We start from the raw sequence: 13,193 nt of genomic DNA on the forward strand, positions 1-13,193 counted from the left end.
CCACTCTTACTCTATGGGGCAGCTCCCATGAGCCCTAATCGGACCAAGAAAACAGTTGCAGCATGTTGCGATTGGAGTGCGATTTTCTTCCATTCGCACACATTCAAGTCTATGGGGCGAGAGAAACATCGCATTGCTCTCGCGTTACACTGGTGTAACGCGAGCGCAGTGCGATTCTCACATCAACCAGCAATGAAGGAGATAGGGAGATAAATCCCTCCCTCTCCTCCGCAGCGCCGCCTCCCCTCCGCAACTGTGGTCTGATCTCATGATCAGACTAAAGTCGCATGAAACTCTGCTCCCGCTTTGCTGCGAGCGTGAGCCGAGTGTCATGCGAGGATTCACAGTAATCGCCGTGTGGCCTCAGCCTTAGTATAGTTCTACTGATTCACTATCTCACTTAACTCAAGTGCAGGGCAGTGCAGGACCTTAGGTATCCATGGTTATGACCACCAGCAACTAGCTAACTTTGATTATATGCGTGATCGTAACCATGGATTCCTAAGCTGCAATGCCCTGCATATGAGGCAAGAGACATGACTAATCAGGAGAACTATACTACATTTCCAATTGTTAATATTATTATTACACCTACTACATATTCGGATAGGATCTTTGATATGGGAATAACCCTTTAAGCTAACATATATGAATCATTGCATTTTTTTGTAATCTGTTAAAAACCTGTCATTTGGAAACTAGCAATCGCTAGAGGAAAGTCAAATATCTGCCATCACTGAGCTGTGTGGTGGGAGAATTACTTATGCTGCTGTCACTAGTCTTAAGGCCACTTCACACATAACGAGATCGTTGCTACGTCACAGTTTCTGTGACGCAACAACGATTTCACTAGCGATCTCGTCATGTTTGACACGTACCAACGATCCGCCCCCTGCTGTGAAATCGTTGGTCGATGCTGAACAGCCTGGGCCATTTTTGGCTCGTTGGAGTCATGCTGGGCAGGATGGATCTGTATGTTTGACATAATCTGACTTTTCATGGCAGGTGGTACGTTTCCCTCATGGGTTGCAGCACAGTGACCTCTAAATCATCTGCTCAGTGTGAGGACTTTTTCTGCCCACTTAGGTTGGGACAAAAGGAATAATTCCATTGGCATCTGAGTTTTTGTTAAGGAAGGCTACTCAGAATATTGCAGCTTTTCAAATGGTTCAGTAGATGTTTGACAAGTTCTGGACAGAGGGTATATTGTGGGCTACCTAAATCAGCACCAATTCAGAGAACGTCTGCAACACATCACAATCGTGGGGACTTGGGATAGTGGACAACCCCTTTAAGAATTATAAAATGTATGTGCTGAAGCATGCTTCATTTCGTTCCAAATTGACCCATGTAATGTAAGTTAAAGGCCCCTGGACCAGAACATTAGCCAAGTAGTCAGTGAATTGTACTTAAAAGGAAAATGCAATTAATAAAAACATGTTTTACCATAAAACTATTTACACTGAAATTATATTAAGAATAAATGGCAGTTCATTACTTTTTATGGATTCAGCCAGAATTGATTATTATTAAGCAAAATTCTGAAGAAATAAAGAATTTCTCCCCTCCTCCTATAGACAACACATTTTGTATTGAAAGCACAATCTTGATCATGCATTCATGAGTTGTTTATCTGACTCCTACTCATTGGATGTCAGTCAAAAAACCCAGGTGCCAGGCAGTGGATCAAATTCATTTTAGCTGTGATATCGTCATGTTTATTGGCTAATTCCCAAAGCACTTGTGTTGGTAGCCACCAGCTGTGATGCTTGATTAAGGTGCTGGTGGGCTTCATGATATTTTTATCTCCCTTGATTCAATTTAGCGCATAATGCGAAATCAAATGAAAATTACGTATATTCTTCTGTTAGAGCAACGCTCGTCAGGTCTTTATTAGGGCGAATGTATTATTGGCAATTTGTAACTCATTCCTTGCCATGTAAATCCTATAAAACACGCTTTTTCCCTAGAAATCTGATAATTCATTAAGGATGCAATCGTCCAAATGTACACAACAACATAATCTAGAAATGATATCCCATTACACAGACCTTATACATGTTTTTCTAGGGCATGGATCATTTGCATCTGATGCTTAGCCTCATGCCGCAGATCACATTGTAAGCCTCTCAATAACGGATTGTAAGCTTTCGATAATCTCATTTCTACTAGTCCGCTTCAGGTGACTTGTCTCTGGTTGGGACTCATCAGAGATTTAAAGTGAACCTGTCATTCGATTCATGCTCCATAATCCTTTCGGAACATGAATCGAAGCCTGGCTACTGAATTGCAGACAGATATATTTTTTGTTTTCTCCTGCTCCGCCCCGACCAGCTTCTCCCTTTCCTACTAAAGTGATTGACAGGTCTCTCTTTTTGTACACGCAAGGAAATCTGTCAGCAGGTTTTTGCTACCCCATCTGAGAGCAGCATGATTTTGGCAATGCGCACCTGAATCCAACCATGTATCACTTTGATTACTGGGGCAGCGGTTCTGACACACACAGTTCTTAGATGTAGCATGCAGAAGAGTGCAGAAAGCTGCCTACACCAAGCTCTGTATGTACAATGTCTATAGACCATGAGCTGTTTATCACACGAGGGGGCCAAACAATAATTAGCTCCTATTGTTAAAACAACCTATTAAGTAAACAGCACACAGCTTGATAAGAGTTGCCTCTCTGAAATCTATATGTTAACCCGTAGAGCATGCTATCTTAAGATTCCATAGCAAAATCCTGCTGACAGATTCCATTTAAAACTCAAAAAATTAGGCAAAAAAATAAGCACAATTGCAAAAATTAATCTAGCTGATGTTTTTTATTCATTATATAGAGATTTCTTCTGTCTTCTACGTAGTGCTTTCTTTTTGAACCATCACCTTCATGGCATTAGTAAAAATATAGGCATTATATGATAATGGTTATATTTCGGAGTGCTAACAAATTGAGGCTAAGGCTACATGGTGACCTGTGCCAAGCGGCATCGAGATTGTGGTGTTACTGATTACTTATCGTGACACGTTGTGATTTACTGCAACAGAAAAAATATTTTCAAACGTGTTGGATTTTGACGATATTTGCACGTGGCTCATTTACCATAGACTTCATTTCAAGCGTATGCGACTACAACTTGTGTGCGACATGTCTGCAATTTGGCCATTTTTTTAACAGCAAAATTAAATAAAAAAAATTGGTCACACATACTAGTTGCCTAGATGTTTTTTGATTGTGTGGCGTGTCTGAAACTATTGGTGCCATGCGGTGTATGTCGCTTGTGGCCCTAGCCTGAATCTATCCTATGCAAAAATCAAATTCTAACGAGCAACATTCACGGTCCAAAAGCGAACAGCATTGACCGGACCAATTTCGGGTCTCTTGACCCGAACGCAACAACCTCGTATGCATTTATGATGCAATTGAGTTCAGGTGAAGAGACCCAAGGGTGGTCTGAATATTGGGGTCTGTACTTGGACCATGACTTCCTGACTTGTGAAACTGGCCTAATATAGATGTTATTTTACATATAATAACCCTGTAATAATCACCATGCAGTCACCCTCTGTATTCATAACCATGTGCTGTTTTTGTCACCATCTTGCTTCTACAATTTTTTCTTTTTTTTTCAAACATATCAGTAAGTATATTTTTACTGTAATTTCATCTAAATAACTAATGCAAATGCAGGAAAAAGAAATGCTTGTTTGATTACAGCGTATGTCATTGGTGTTCTTCCATTTTTTTGTTCGCCTATATTGCCCCTGTACTTGTAAGTTAACCAGCACATACTTCTTATTAATCCACTATTATGATACACCCAATTACTTGGTAGCACTAATGTTCATTGCTGGACATTTCTCTTATAGCATTACATATGTTCCAAGTGAGAATTTGGAAGACTTTCGGGCAAGTTTGGGGCAGCTGAGTGACGCAACTGTGCCAGTAGATCTATTTCCTACACAGAGCCATAGGTAAGCACCATATGGAACCCAATAATAAAAACAATGTGTGTATACATGTGTTTTGTGTGTGAATATGTATATTAGATAGGTAGATAACTAAGATGAAATTAAAGTATATTGCTGGTCCTCTACCTCCCTCCCCCAGCTACTTTATCTATTCTGCATGTGGCTGCCAAATTTTCACCTCCGTTCCCGCAAGCTATCACTTTTTGTATGGGTGACTTCAATCTGATCAATAACCCTGAATTAGACAGATTTGAGTTTCAACCATCCGCAATACCTCAGATAGTCCACACCAGGCTTAATGATGTTCTATAGAAGTTCGGTTGGTGTGACATGTGGCGCCTTCATAATCAAATTCTAAAGGAATTCACCTGTCATACTGCAGGGAGGAATTCCCTCTCAAGGATTGACAATATACTCTATGTGGTAATGCTAAGGCGTGCTCTCAAATATCAGTAGGAGAGAACTCCGGCACTCTTAGTTACCCCAGTAAGAGACTCAAACGTATATAATAAGAACATTATATACGTTTGAGTCTCTTACTGGGGTAACTAAGAGTGCCGGAGTTCTCTCCTACTTATAACTATTTTTCTCCAGAGCACCAAGTTGGTGAAGCAGGGTCCTACTTCTGCTCTCAAATATCTTCTGTTTGTCACTTGTTGAGATCCGTTTCAAATCACTCGCCAGTATTTGTACGAATCTGGTGGGGTAAAGCCGGCTCTCACAGGTCCATGCGTAAAATTAACCCGTGGTGGCTATCTTTATTTGGACCATGTGATTATATTCCGGATCAAATTAGGGTCCTTTTGGCCGAGAATGAGATAGACAACCATTCTGCTTTTTGGGATGCATTTAAGGCATATCTGAGGGGTTGTTGTCATTTATCTATTTCATATATAAAGAAGCAATCGGCTAAAGAGGAGGCGACTCTATCCTCTAGATGTAAATCTTTAGAGCAGGAATTTGTTACTGACCTGACAGTTGAGAATAGACCCTTCTGGTTGCAGGCGAGAAGACAATACCTATTATATTTACAGGATAAAGCTAAGAGGCACATATTCTTTACTAATCAGAGTTATCATCCTCGTCGCATTTTCAAATCTTCGGCCTGTGCAGTTAGGTCGGCTCGCGCAGGCGCCGTTCGCTTTGCCATATTGTGGGCAAAGCAGAAAACATAGCTGCCCTCGCTCGCGCCGGTGAGCTAAATGCGCAGGCGCGAGATTATGGGCGGATACGAGCATGGCGCTGGTTTGGTCATGCACAGCGCCGACCTCACCAGGCGGCGAATTTTCAAATCTTGCGCCTTGCATTTAATTACCGGCGTGAGCGAAGCAGCTATGTTTTCTGCTCTGCCCGCGATATGGCAGAGCGAACTGCGCCTGCGCGAGCTGACCTAACTACACAGGCGCGAGATTTGAAAATGCAACGAGGATGATGACTGAGGGCGTCATCTCGTCAATCAAGAAAGGAGGACGGTGATCAGTGGCAGGAGGGGGGAATGGAGCAGAAAATGAGCCCGCCCATCTGGCCAACACAGGTAATTAGCATACCTAATGGACGAGTTTTATAAAGTTATTTTTGAGGTCTGGAAGAGGAGTCAGGGCCAAGGTGCACCTTCATAGAATGCAGCCGAGGAGCTGCAGAAGGTGATTCTTTTAGTTTAATAGGGAAAAATATGGTGACAGGTTCCCTTTAAGACCTTCTCCAAGTTCTATAGCAATTTATACAAGTCCAAATTGAATTACACTGGTGAGGAGATCCAGACTTATCTGCGGAATCTCACGTTTCCCAAACTATCCCATGAGCAAGAGAGGGCTCTGGACGCTGAACTTAGCATGGAAGAGTTGGAGGCTTTAACGGACATGAACAAAGGGAGGGCGTCGGGACCTGATGGGTTGCCTATTGAATTGTATATTCAATACAAGGAGGTAGTTCTCCCTGCTTTGCTTAATATATTTAATACTTCGTTTCAAGCTGGGCGATTGCCTGACTCCTCCTATGAAGCGTCCATTGTACGGATATTGAAACCGGACAAAGATCCGTTTGACTGTGGGTCATATACACCCATATCATTGTCGAACTCCGATTATAAGCTACTCAATAAAATTCTAGCAAATAGGCTAAACAAAGTAATATCTACCATTATCCACAGAGACCAGCCTGGCTTTATTCCGGGCAGGAGTAAATCGGCAATCTGAGAAGGGCGCAGGTGATTCTGCAGGCTGAGGAGAGGTCTGCGGAGGATTGGGCCTTGGTCTCACTAGATGCGGCCAAGGCCTTAGACTCTATAGAGTGGCCTTTTCTCTTGGAGGTGATTCGAGAGTTTGGTTTTGGCAATAAATTAAATGGATAGAAATATTGTACAGATCCCCCAGTGCCAACATTCAACTTAATGGCGGTATGTCATAGAGCTTTTCTTTGGGTGGGGCACCCAACAGGGGTCCTCTCTGTTTTCCTTATTATTTGCGCTGGCAATGGAGCTGCTGGCATTGCGTCTCAGGGAGGATGTGCTGTACACAGTGGTGAAGCACAAAAGTGCGGAGGGGTGTCTGGCGCTGTATCCGGACTGCTGTTAATGTTGCGACTGGCCATTCCTAGAGCCATGGAGCTGATTGACCAGTTTGGGGGTTTCTCAGGCCTAGTGATAAATTGGTCTAAGTCCTTCCTATTATTCCTATTCTGACACAGATCGGGCCTAACTGGCACCAGTCTGCATGGCATTCAGGTTGTAAACCAATTTAAATATCTGGCAATTATCTTTTCTAAGAGTCCAGTAGAGATGATTGCCTGTAACCTCTCACCACTATTACCAGCATTTAAGGATAAATTTAGGCACTGGAGTAATCTTCCACTATCCGTGGCAGGTAGAATTAGTTTAATAAAAACGATAATCCAACTTAAATGCTTATATGTAACCCAGCACATTTTCGTACCGATTCCCCGTTCCTTTTTTAAATTTTTGGACTCTTTGTTGATCTCCTTTATATGGGGAGTGTCTAGATCTAAGCTCCAGCTGGCTAAATTGCAGAGACCTAAAGAACTGGGAGGTATGGCTCACCCTGATATGTATTTATATTATTTGGCCGGTCAGTTGAAGTATTTGGGCCCATGGATGCAGATTGGGTTGCCTCATCCCTCAGAATATTACCTGGCAGACTATGCGGGTCTGGACCTCCTGTGGCCTCTACTGGTCGACCCCCAAGTATGTCCCATCCTATAAGTTGCTGCCGATACATAAACTAGGTACTAAAATATGGAAGGAGGCTAAAAATGTGTTTGGTTATGTTAAGACTCCTTTGGAGACCCCATTATGGTGCAATCTGGACCTCCTCATTGTTTGGAATTCCATGGCTTTGGAGAGTGGCAAAATAAGGGAAGAACTTCTATGGGCTCTTTGGTACACAGTAATGTGTTGGACTCCTTTGCACAGTTATAGTCGATGTTTGACTTCCCAGACCCCCATTTTTTTTATACATTTCTACAGATTAGACAGGCGTTTCAGTGCCAGTTCCCCAGGAAAAATGTTAGATTGTTATTGTTCCCAATTATTGGAATTATCAGATCCCATGGTCCCGATGGTCTTATCTCGAGGTTGTACTCCTCCCTTATTCGTGCCAAAGCACTAAACAACCCACTGCCTGTCTTGGATAAGTGGCGGTTGAACATTTCAGAGCTGGATGATATAATTTGGGATGATGTTGTTGAATCTCATACTCTTGTATCCCCGGCCATTAACAACAAACTCATCCAATTATACGTTATTCATCAATGCTATATTACTCCTGTAAAATTGAGTAAGATGGGGGGCTCTCAGAGCGACTGCTGCTCGAGGTGTGGGAAGGCTGAAGCAGACTTCTGGCATCTGATTTGGGACGGTCATATTATCAGGGCATATTGGAGGGATGTAGTGCAATTACTCTCGTCGATCCTGGATTTAGAGGTTCTGCTTGACCCTATACTGTACTTTTTCGGAGTATTAAACGCAGAAGATTGGACATGGCATGACAACACTTTTCTGAAGAAAAAGCTGTTTCTTGCGCGTAAAGGCATAATTCTTGGATGGATTGTCGGCCCCCTACTCGCTCAATGTAGATTAGGCTGGTAAATGCTACCTCTTTGTTTGAATTCTTTGTTTTTAAGAATAGGGGGTGTCCACAAAAATTTGAAATGGTCTGGGGTGGCTGGCTGGACTCCCCGTTGACAGGGGGGGTCTGAGCAGGTCCTCAGATCTGGTATTTGGTAGGTGCCTAACTTTGCTTCCTAGCACTGTCTCGATGGGGCTGCAACCCTTGTGTCTTTCCTTCCCTCTGACAGTACTTCTGAATAAGTCAAAGAGCTAGTTCCTTCCCTAGTTCTGATTTGTTTATATTTTGTACTATTGATTGTATTATGAATAATAATAATTCATTGTATATTATACACCTGAAATCTCATAATTGCTAATATAAGTGTTAAGATATGTATGGGCTATATGATCTATTCTGATGTATACTACTGTTGCCAGTTTTATGTTATAAACATCCTTCAATAAAACGAGTTTAAAAAAAAAAAAGATGAAAAGTGTAAACGTTTAGATTTAATTAAAGGGGCTGGACACACATATCATATAAACCATTTAGGAATTGCAACGTTTTATCTACACAGCCTCTTCATTTCAGGAGCTCAGAAGAAATTTGACTAATTTACTTTACCATAAATAAAATGTCCATTTTTAAATGTAGAGAATCCTTTGCAGGCAATGACTGCCTGAAGTCCGGGAGACATGGACATCACCAAACGCTGGGTTTTCTCCCTTGAGATTCTTCGCCAGGCCTTTACTGCAGTTGACTTCAGTTGTTGCTTGTTTGTGGGTCTTTCTGCCTTCAATTTTCTTTTAAGCATGCAAAATGCATGCTCGATGGGGCGGAGTTCTGGTGACTGACTCAACGATTGCATAATATTCCACTTCTTTGCTTTGAAAACTCCGGGTTTGCTTTCATAGTATATTTTGGGTAGTTGACCTTCTGTATTGTGAAGCACCATCCTATCAACCATACTGCATTTGATTGAATCTGAGCAGAAAATTGTTGGAGATGACAGCTTCAAGATACCTCCTGTATGGATAAACTTGTCACATGCATTGCATGGGTGTGATTTTGGCCCATTCTTCCACAAAAACACTCTTCAAATCTTAAAGGTTCTGTGAGCTCCATCTATGAACTCTGAACTTTAGTTCCTTCCATATATTTTCTATTGGATTGAGGTCAAGTGAGGCCATTAAAGCAGCTTTATTTTCTTTCTCTGAAACCAATTGAGTGTTTCCTTGGCTGTGTGTTTGGGATCATTGCCTTGCTGAAATGTCCATTCTTGTTTCATCTTCATCACCCTGTTATATGGAAGCAGATTTTTGGCATCCAAAGAGTTCAGTTTTGGTCTCACCTGACCAGACTATTTTCCTCCAGTATTACAAAAGCTTGTCTAAATGTTGTTTCGAAAACTTTAAACGCACTTGAACATGCTTTTTGTTCTACAATGGAGTCTTGGTGGTGAGCGTGCATACATGGCATGGAGGTTGAATGCATAGCTCATTGTTTTCTTTGAAATAATTGTACCTGCAGCTTCCATTTCTTTCTTTAGCTCTCCACAGGTGGTCCTTGGCGCTTGGACATCTCTTCTGATAATTCTTTTTATTCCTCTATCTGAAATCTTACAGGGAGAACCTTTATGGTGGCATGATGTTCTTTCCACTTACGGATTATGGCTTCAACAGTGCTCACTGGAACATTCAGTAGTTTAGAAATTCTTCTGTAATGCCATCAGTATGTTGTGCAACAATAAGGTCACGAAGGTCTTAAGACAACTCACTGGTTTTATTCATCATATGTTTTTTCTGTGGCATCTTGGTACTGAGACACCTATTTATAGGCCATCAGTTGAACCAGCTGATATTATTTTTCACTAAGTGGCAGGATTGCTTTCTAATTACTGCTAGATTTTGGCTGGTGTCATGACTTTCCACGGCTTTTTCCAGCTCTTTCTTCATGTGTTCAATACTTTTTCCATGTGTCATTTCTCATTATTATGCATAACTTAATTTATGGATATCTATTGCTTGATTTCCTTGCCTGTGTAGATTATATGGGTTTTTTCCAACATCTGGTGAGAAATTGAAACAATTAATGTCAATAGAACTTTAAGGAATTTTTAGGAATATAATTACTTAGAAAATTGGTGATGTGTTAAATTCTAATTTCACTTGCTGAATATACATACATGAATATATATACAGTGCTGCTCACCATTATTGGCAACCCTTATTTTTTTTAATGAACCAAAGGTACTGTATATCCTAAGGATTTTTTAATTAATGGTCCAAAGTAAAACAACAATAAAACATTGCCATGTCAAAGAAGAAACGGAATAAACAGCATGTGCATCATTAAAGGCACGCCTAATTAATACTTGACTGCACACCCTTTGGCAATAGTTTGCATTGCCAAAAAAGTATATTTTTATCTCTCCACAGAACATTTTCCCAGAAGGATTGTGGTTTGTCAAGGTTCTCTTTGGCAAATATCAGTCGTTACTTTTTATATCATTTTTTCAGCAATGGCTTCTTTTTTGGCCTTTGCCTATAACGCTCTGCTTGGTTTAGTGTACGGTGTATGGTACTTGTTGAAACCATGACACCAGACTGTTCCTGGTTGGCTTTCAGGTCTTTGGATGTTTGACTTGGTGTTTTTTTACACCATTCGCACCAACCTTCGAAGACATCTCTTGTCCTCTTTCATCTTTCCCTATGTCCAGCGAGGTTCTTAGAAACATTGCGCACTGTTGAAACTTGGAAACAAAGGTCTTTTGAAATGGCCTTATACTCTTTGGAACTCTTATGTTTGCTAATAATAGCAGTTCAGATGTCCTCAGACAGCTTCTTTGTCTTCACCATTGTGACAAAGGAATGGGGCCTACCATGTGGCTTTTTCAAACACTGAAGTCTTCATTCATTGGCTAATCCATGTCATCATGTCAAATGGGCACCTACAATTTATCACAGATGATTCTCATTTGTGATTTACCACTGCGGAGTCAAAATGTGTTTCCATACTAATTTAATGTAAAGGATGCCAATACCAGTGTCACAGCAAGCTTTAGGTTTTTTTTTAAGGGACAGTGAAGCTGGCGCTGATTGAGCGTGAGGCTCATGTGACGTAACAACCTCACTCGAGTCTTGGGAGCGCGAGTACCGACACTGCTGGAACGATGCTGGCAGCGGAGGTGAGTATAAGCTTTTTTATTTTAACAGATCAAACATGGGGAATAAGAATAGCTTGTCTAAGTTGTGGACAACCCCTTGAAATATATTTTATGGGATATACCAACGCAAAGTAGCAAGGAAATGATACATGATTTTCGAAATATTTTACAAATATAGATCAGAAAATTTTGTATTCAGCCCCCTAAATCAATCAATACTTTGGAGAACCACCTTTTGCTGCAATTACTTTTGCAAGTCTTTTGTGGTATATCTAATCCCTGAAAAGTGAGTCCTCTGTACAGTAATCAGACAGGCTAATGATACTGCTTTATGGACTTAAAGTGGTAGCTCTCTGACACTTATAAAGGTTGGAAGCCATGGGTGAAGGAGTTTACAATGCTGGAGGCCCAGCCATCATAAAGGGAACAGGCGCCATTTTCTGTACACAGAGACATTGCCTCTGAGTAGTCAAGCCTCAGGCGGCGTAGCAATCATCCTTTGCACACTTAGTGCGCTGAAGTACACAAACCCTAGCCACGTACCCTACGTAGACAGAGGGTAGAGGAGATGCTGTAGTGTGGTGTAATCTTGATAGATAATCTGAGGGCTCTACCATATAGTCTTCTCCAAGGTACGCTCAAGTGTCTGCTATGATGAGCAGGAATAACTGCTCTACTGCAGCGGATAAACTCAAGGAATTAGCTAGGGGTAACAGCCGGACAACACACAAACATTAAGGTGTGGTGCTTCAGCCGCAAAAACTTAGAGCACTGTAGAAGGCAAATGTCAGAGTATGAGATGGAAAAAGGGCTGGAAGACCTAAGTCTATACCAGGTCTCAGAGCAGTTACTACATGCCATCTCAGTTTGTAAGTGTTCATTCACGGAGAAAAAATCAAGGAGGCACGGTCGGATATGGGACTTGTACGTCAAGTTATGCAGGCTTTAAGTAGTTGCATCTCTGAAGTAGAATTCGGGTTATCATATTTGGAGGACGAACTTCCCCTTATGGTGAACAAAACTAAACAAGGAGGCTGGGTCAGCCAATGCATGGCGTAAAAAAAATGGATGATCTTGAAAGCTGACTTTGCCAAAATATTATTAGGGTTTTAGGTAGAAATGAGTGAACTCAAGGGTCAGTGTTTGTACAAAACACAGACTTTACAAAAAAAAAATGAGTTTGGGTGCTTTACATAATCAAACCACTCATGCGAGCCTTGCTGTGCTTGGGTACGCTCAGTGCTGAGCACGGTGCGAGCCGCTTGCAGTGTTTGAACGGTTTGCAATGGGGGTAACAACAGCGTGATCAGATGTAGTGTGCACCAAACAAAAAAAAAAATAAGGAAAATCCCCACCAACCCTTCCCCGGAAGTGTTTTGCTATTGTCCGGCTGCATGGTGGCAGAAACCCGAGCTGCTCAATTAGAGTCCCAGTTAAACCCCCTCCAGTCAGGAGCCCATCCTGCACCATTCTTAGCTTTGGTTTTGAATTGCAAGTACAGAGATGTCTCAAAAACAGAGAGCCCTGTTTATGGATGTCATGAGGAAGTTTAAAGATTTAAACGTTTCCTTTTCTATGATTTATCCTGCTCGCCTCTGACCCCAGCGACGCTTTGGAATGGCTACAGCTTCATCCTTTTCCGAGATAGGAGAAATGCTGATCTCTTTCAACACTGGACACCCCGATTCTTCATTTGTGAGCCTGATGAAGGAGAGGGGGGAAATCTGATTTAGTTCACAACAATAAGAGCTCTGGTATCCTACATCATTGGTAACACATCTTTCAATGTTTAGTGTGGGTATCCCCAAAATTGTAAACATTACAAGGTATCAACATCCTTCTCTTTCCACAGTTAAGTTGATATTGTTTTTTTTTATTGCTTGCTGCCAAGACATGTTTGTTCCACTGCCCTACTTCCTTTTTATGACTCAGCTTAGACAAGTAACTTTTTGTGGAAAGTACAAAATACTGTAATACATGGGGAAAGGTCATTAAAT

At 41.5% G+C, this 13,193-nt stretch overlaps 1 protein-coding gene across 5 annotated transcripts in view; it reads left to right on the forward strand.

Moving 5' to 3' along the window:
• The window catches only part of MPDZ (multiple PDZ domain crumbs cell polarity complex component), a 268,414-nt gene that overhangs the window by 149,648 nt on the left and 105,573 nt on the right, over positions 1-13,193 (forward strand). For all 5 annotated transcript variants that reach the window (XM_075316964.1, XM_075316973.1, XM_075316991.1 and 2 more), the window contains one exon: positions 3,865-3,969. In XM_075316964.1, coding sequence (XP_075173079.1) covers positions 3,865-3,969 — 105 coding nt within the window. The remainder of the gene's footprint in view (positions 1-3,864; positions 3,970-13,193) is intronic.

The sequence above is a fragment of the Anomaloglossus baeobatrachus genome, chromosome 1, assembly GCF_048569485.1.
Source record: "Anomaloglossus baeobatrachus isolate aAnoBae1 chromosome 1, aAnoBae1.hap1, whole genome shotgun sequence".
Taxonomy (NCBI): Eukaryota; Metazoa; Chordata; class Amphibia; order Anura; family Aromobatidae; genus Anomaloglossus; species Anomaloglossus baeobatrachus.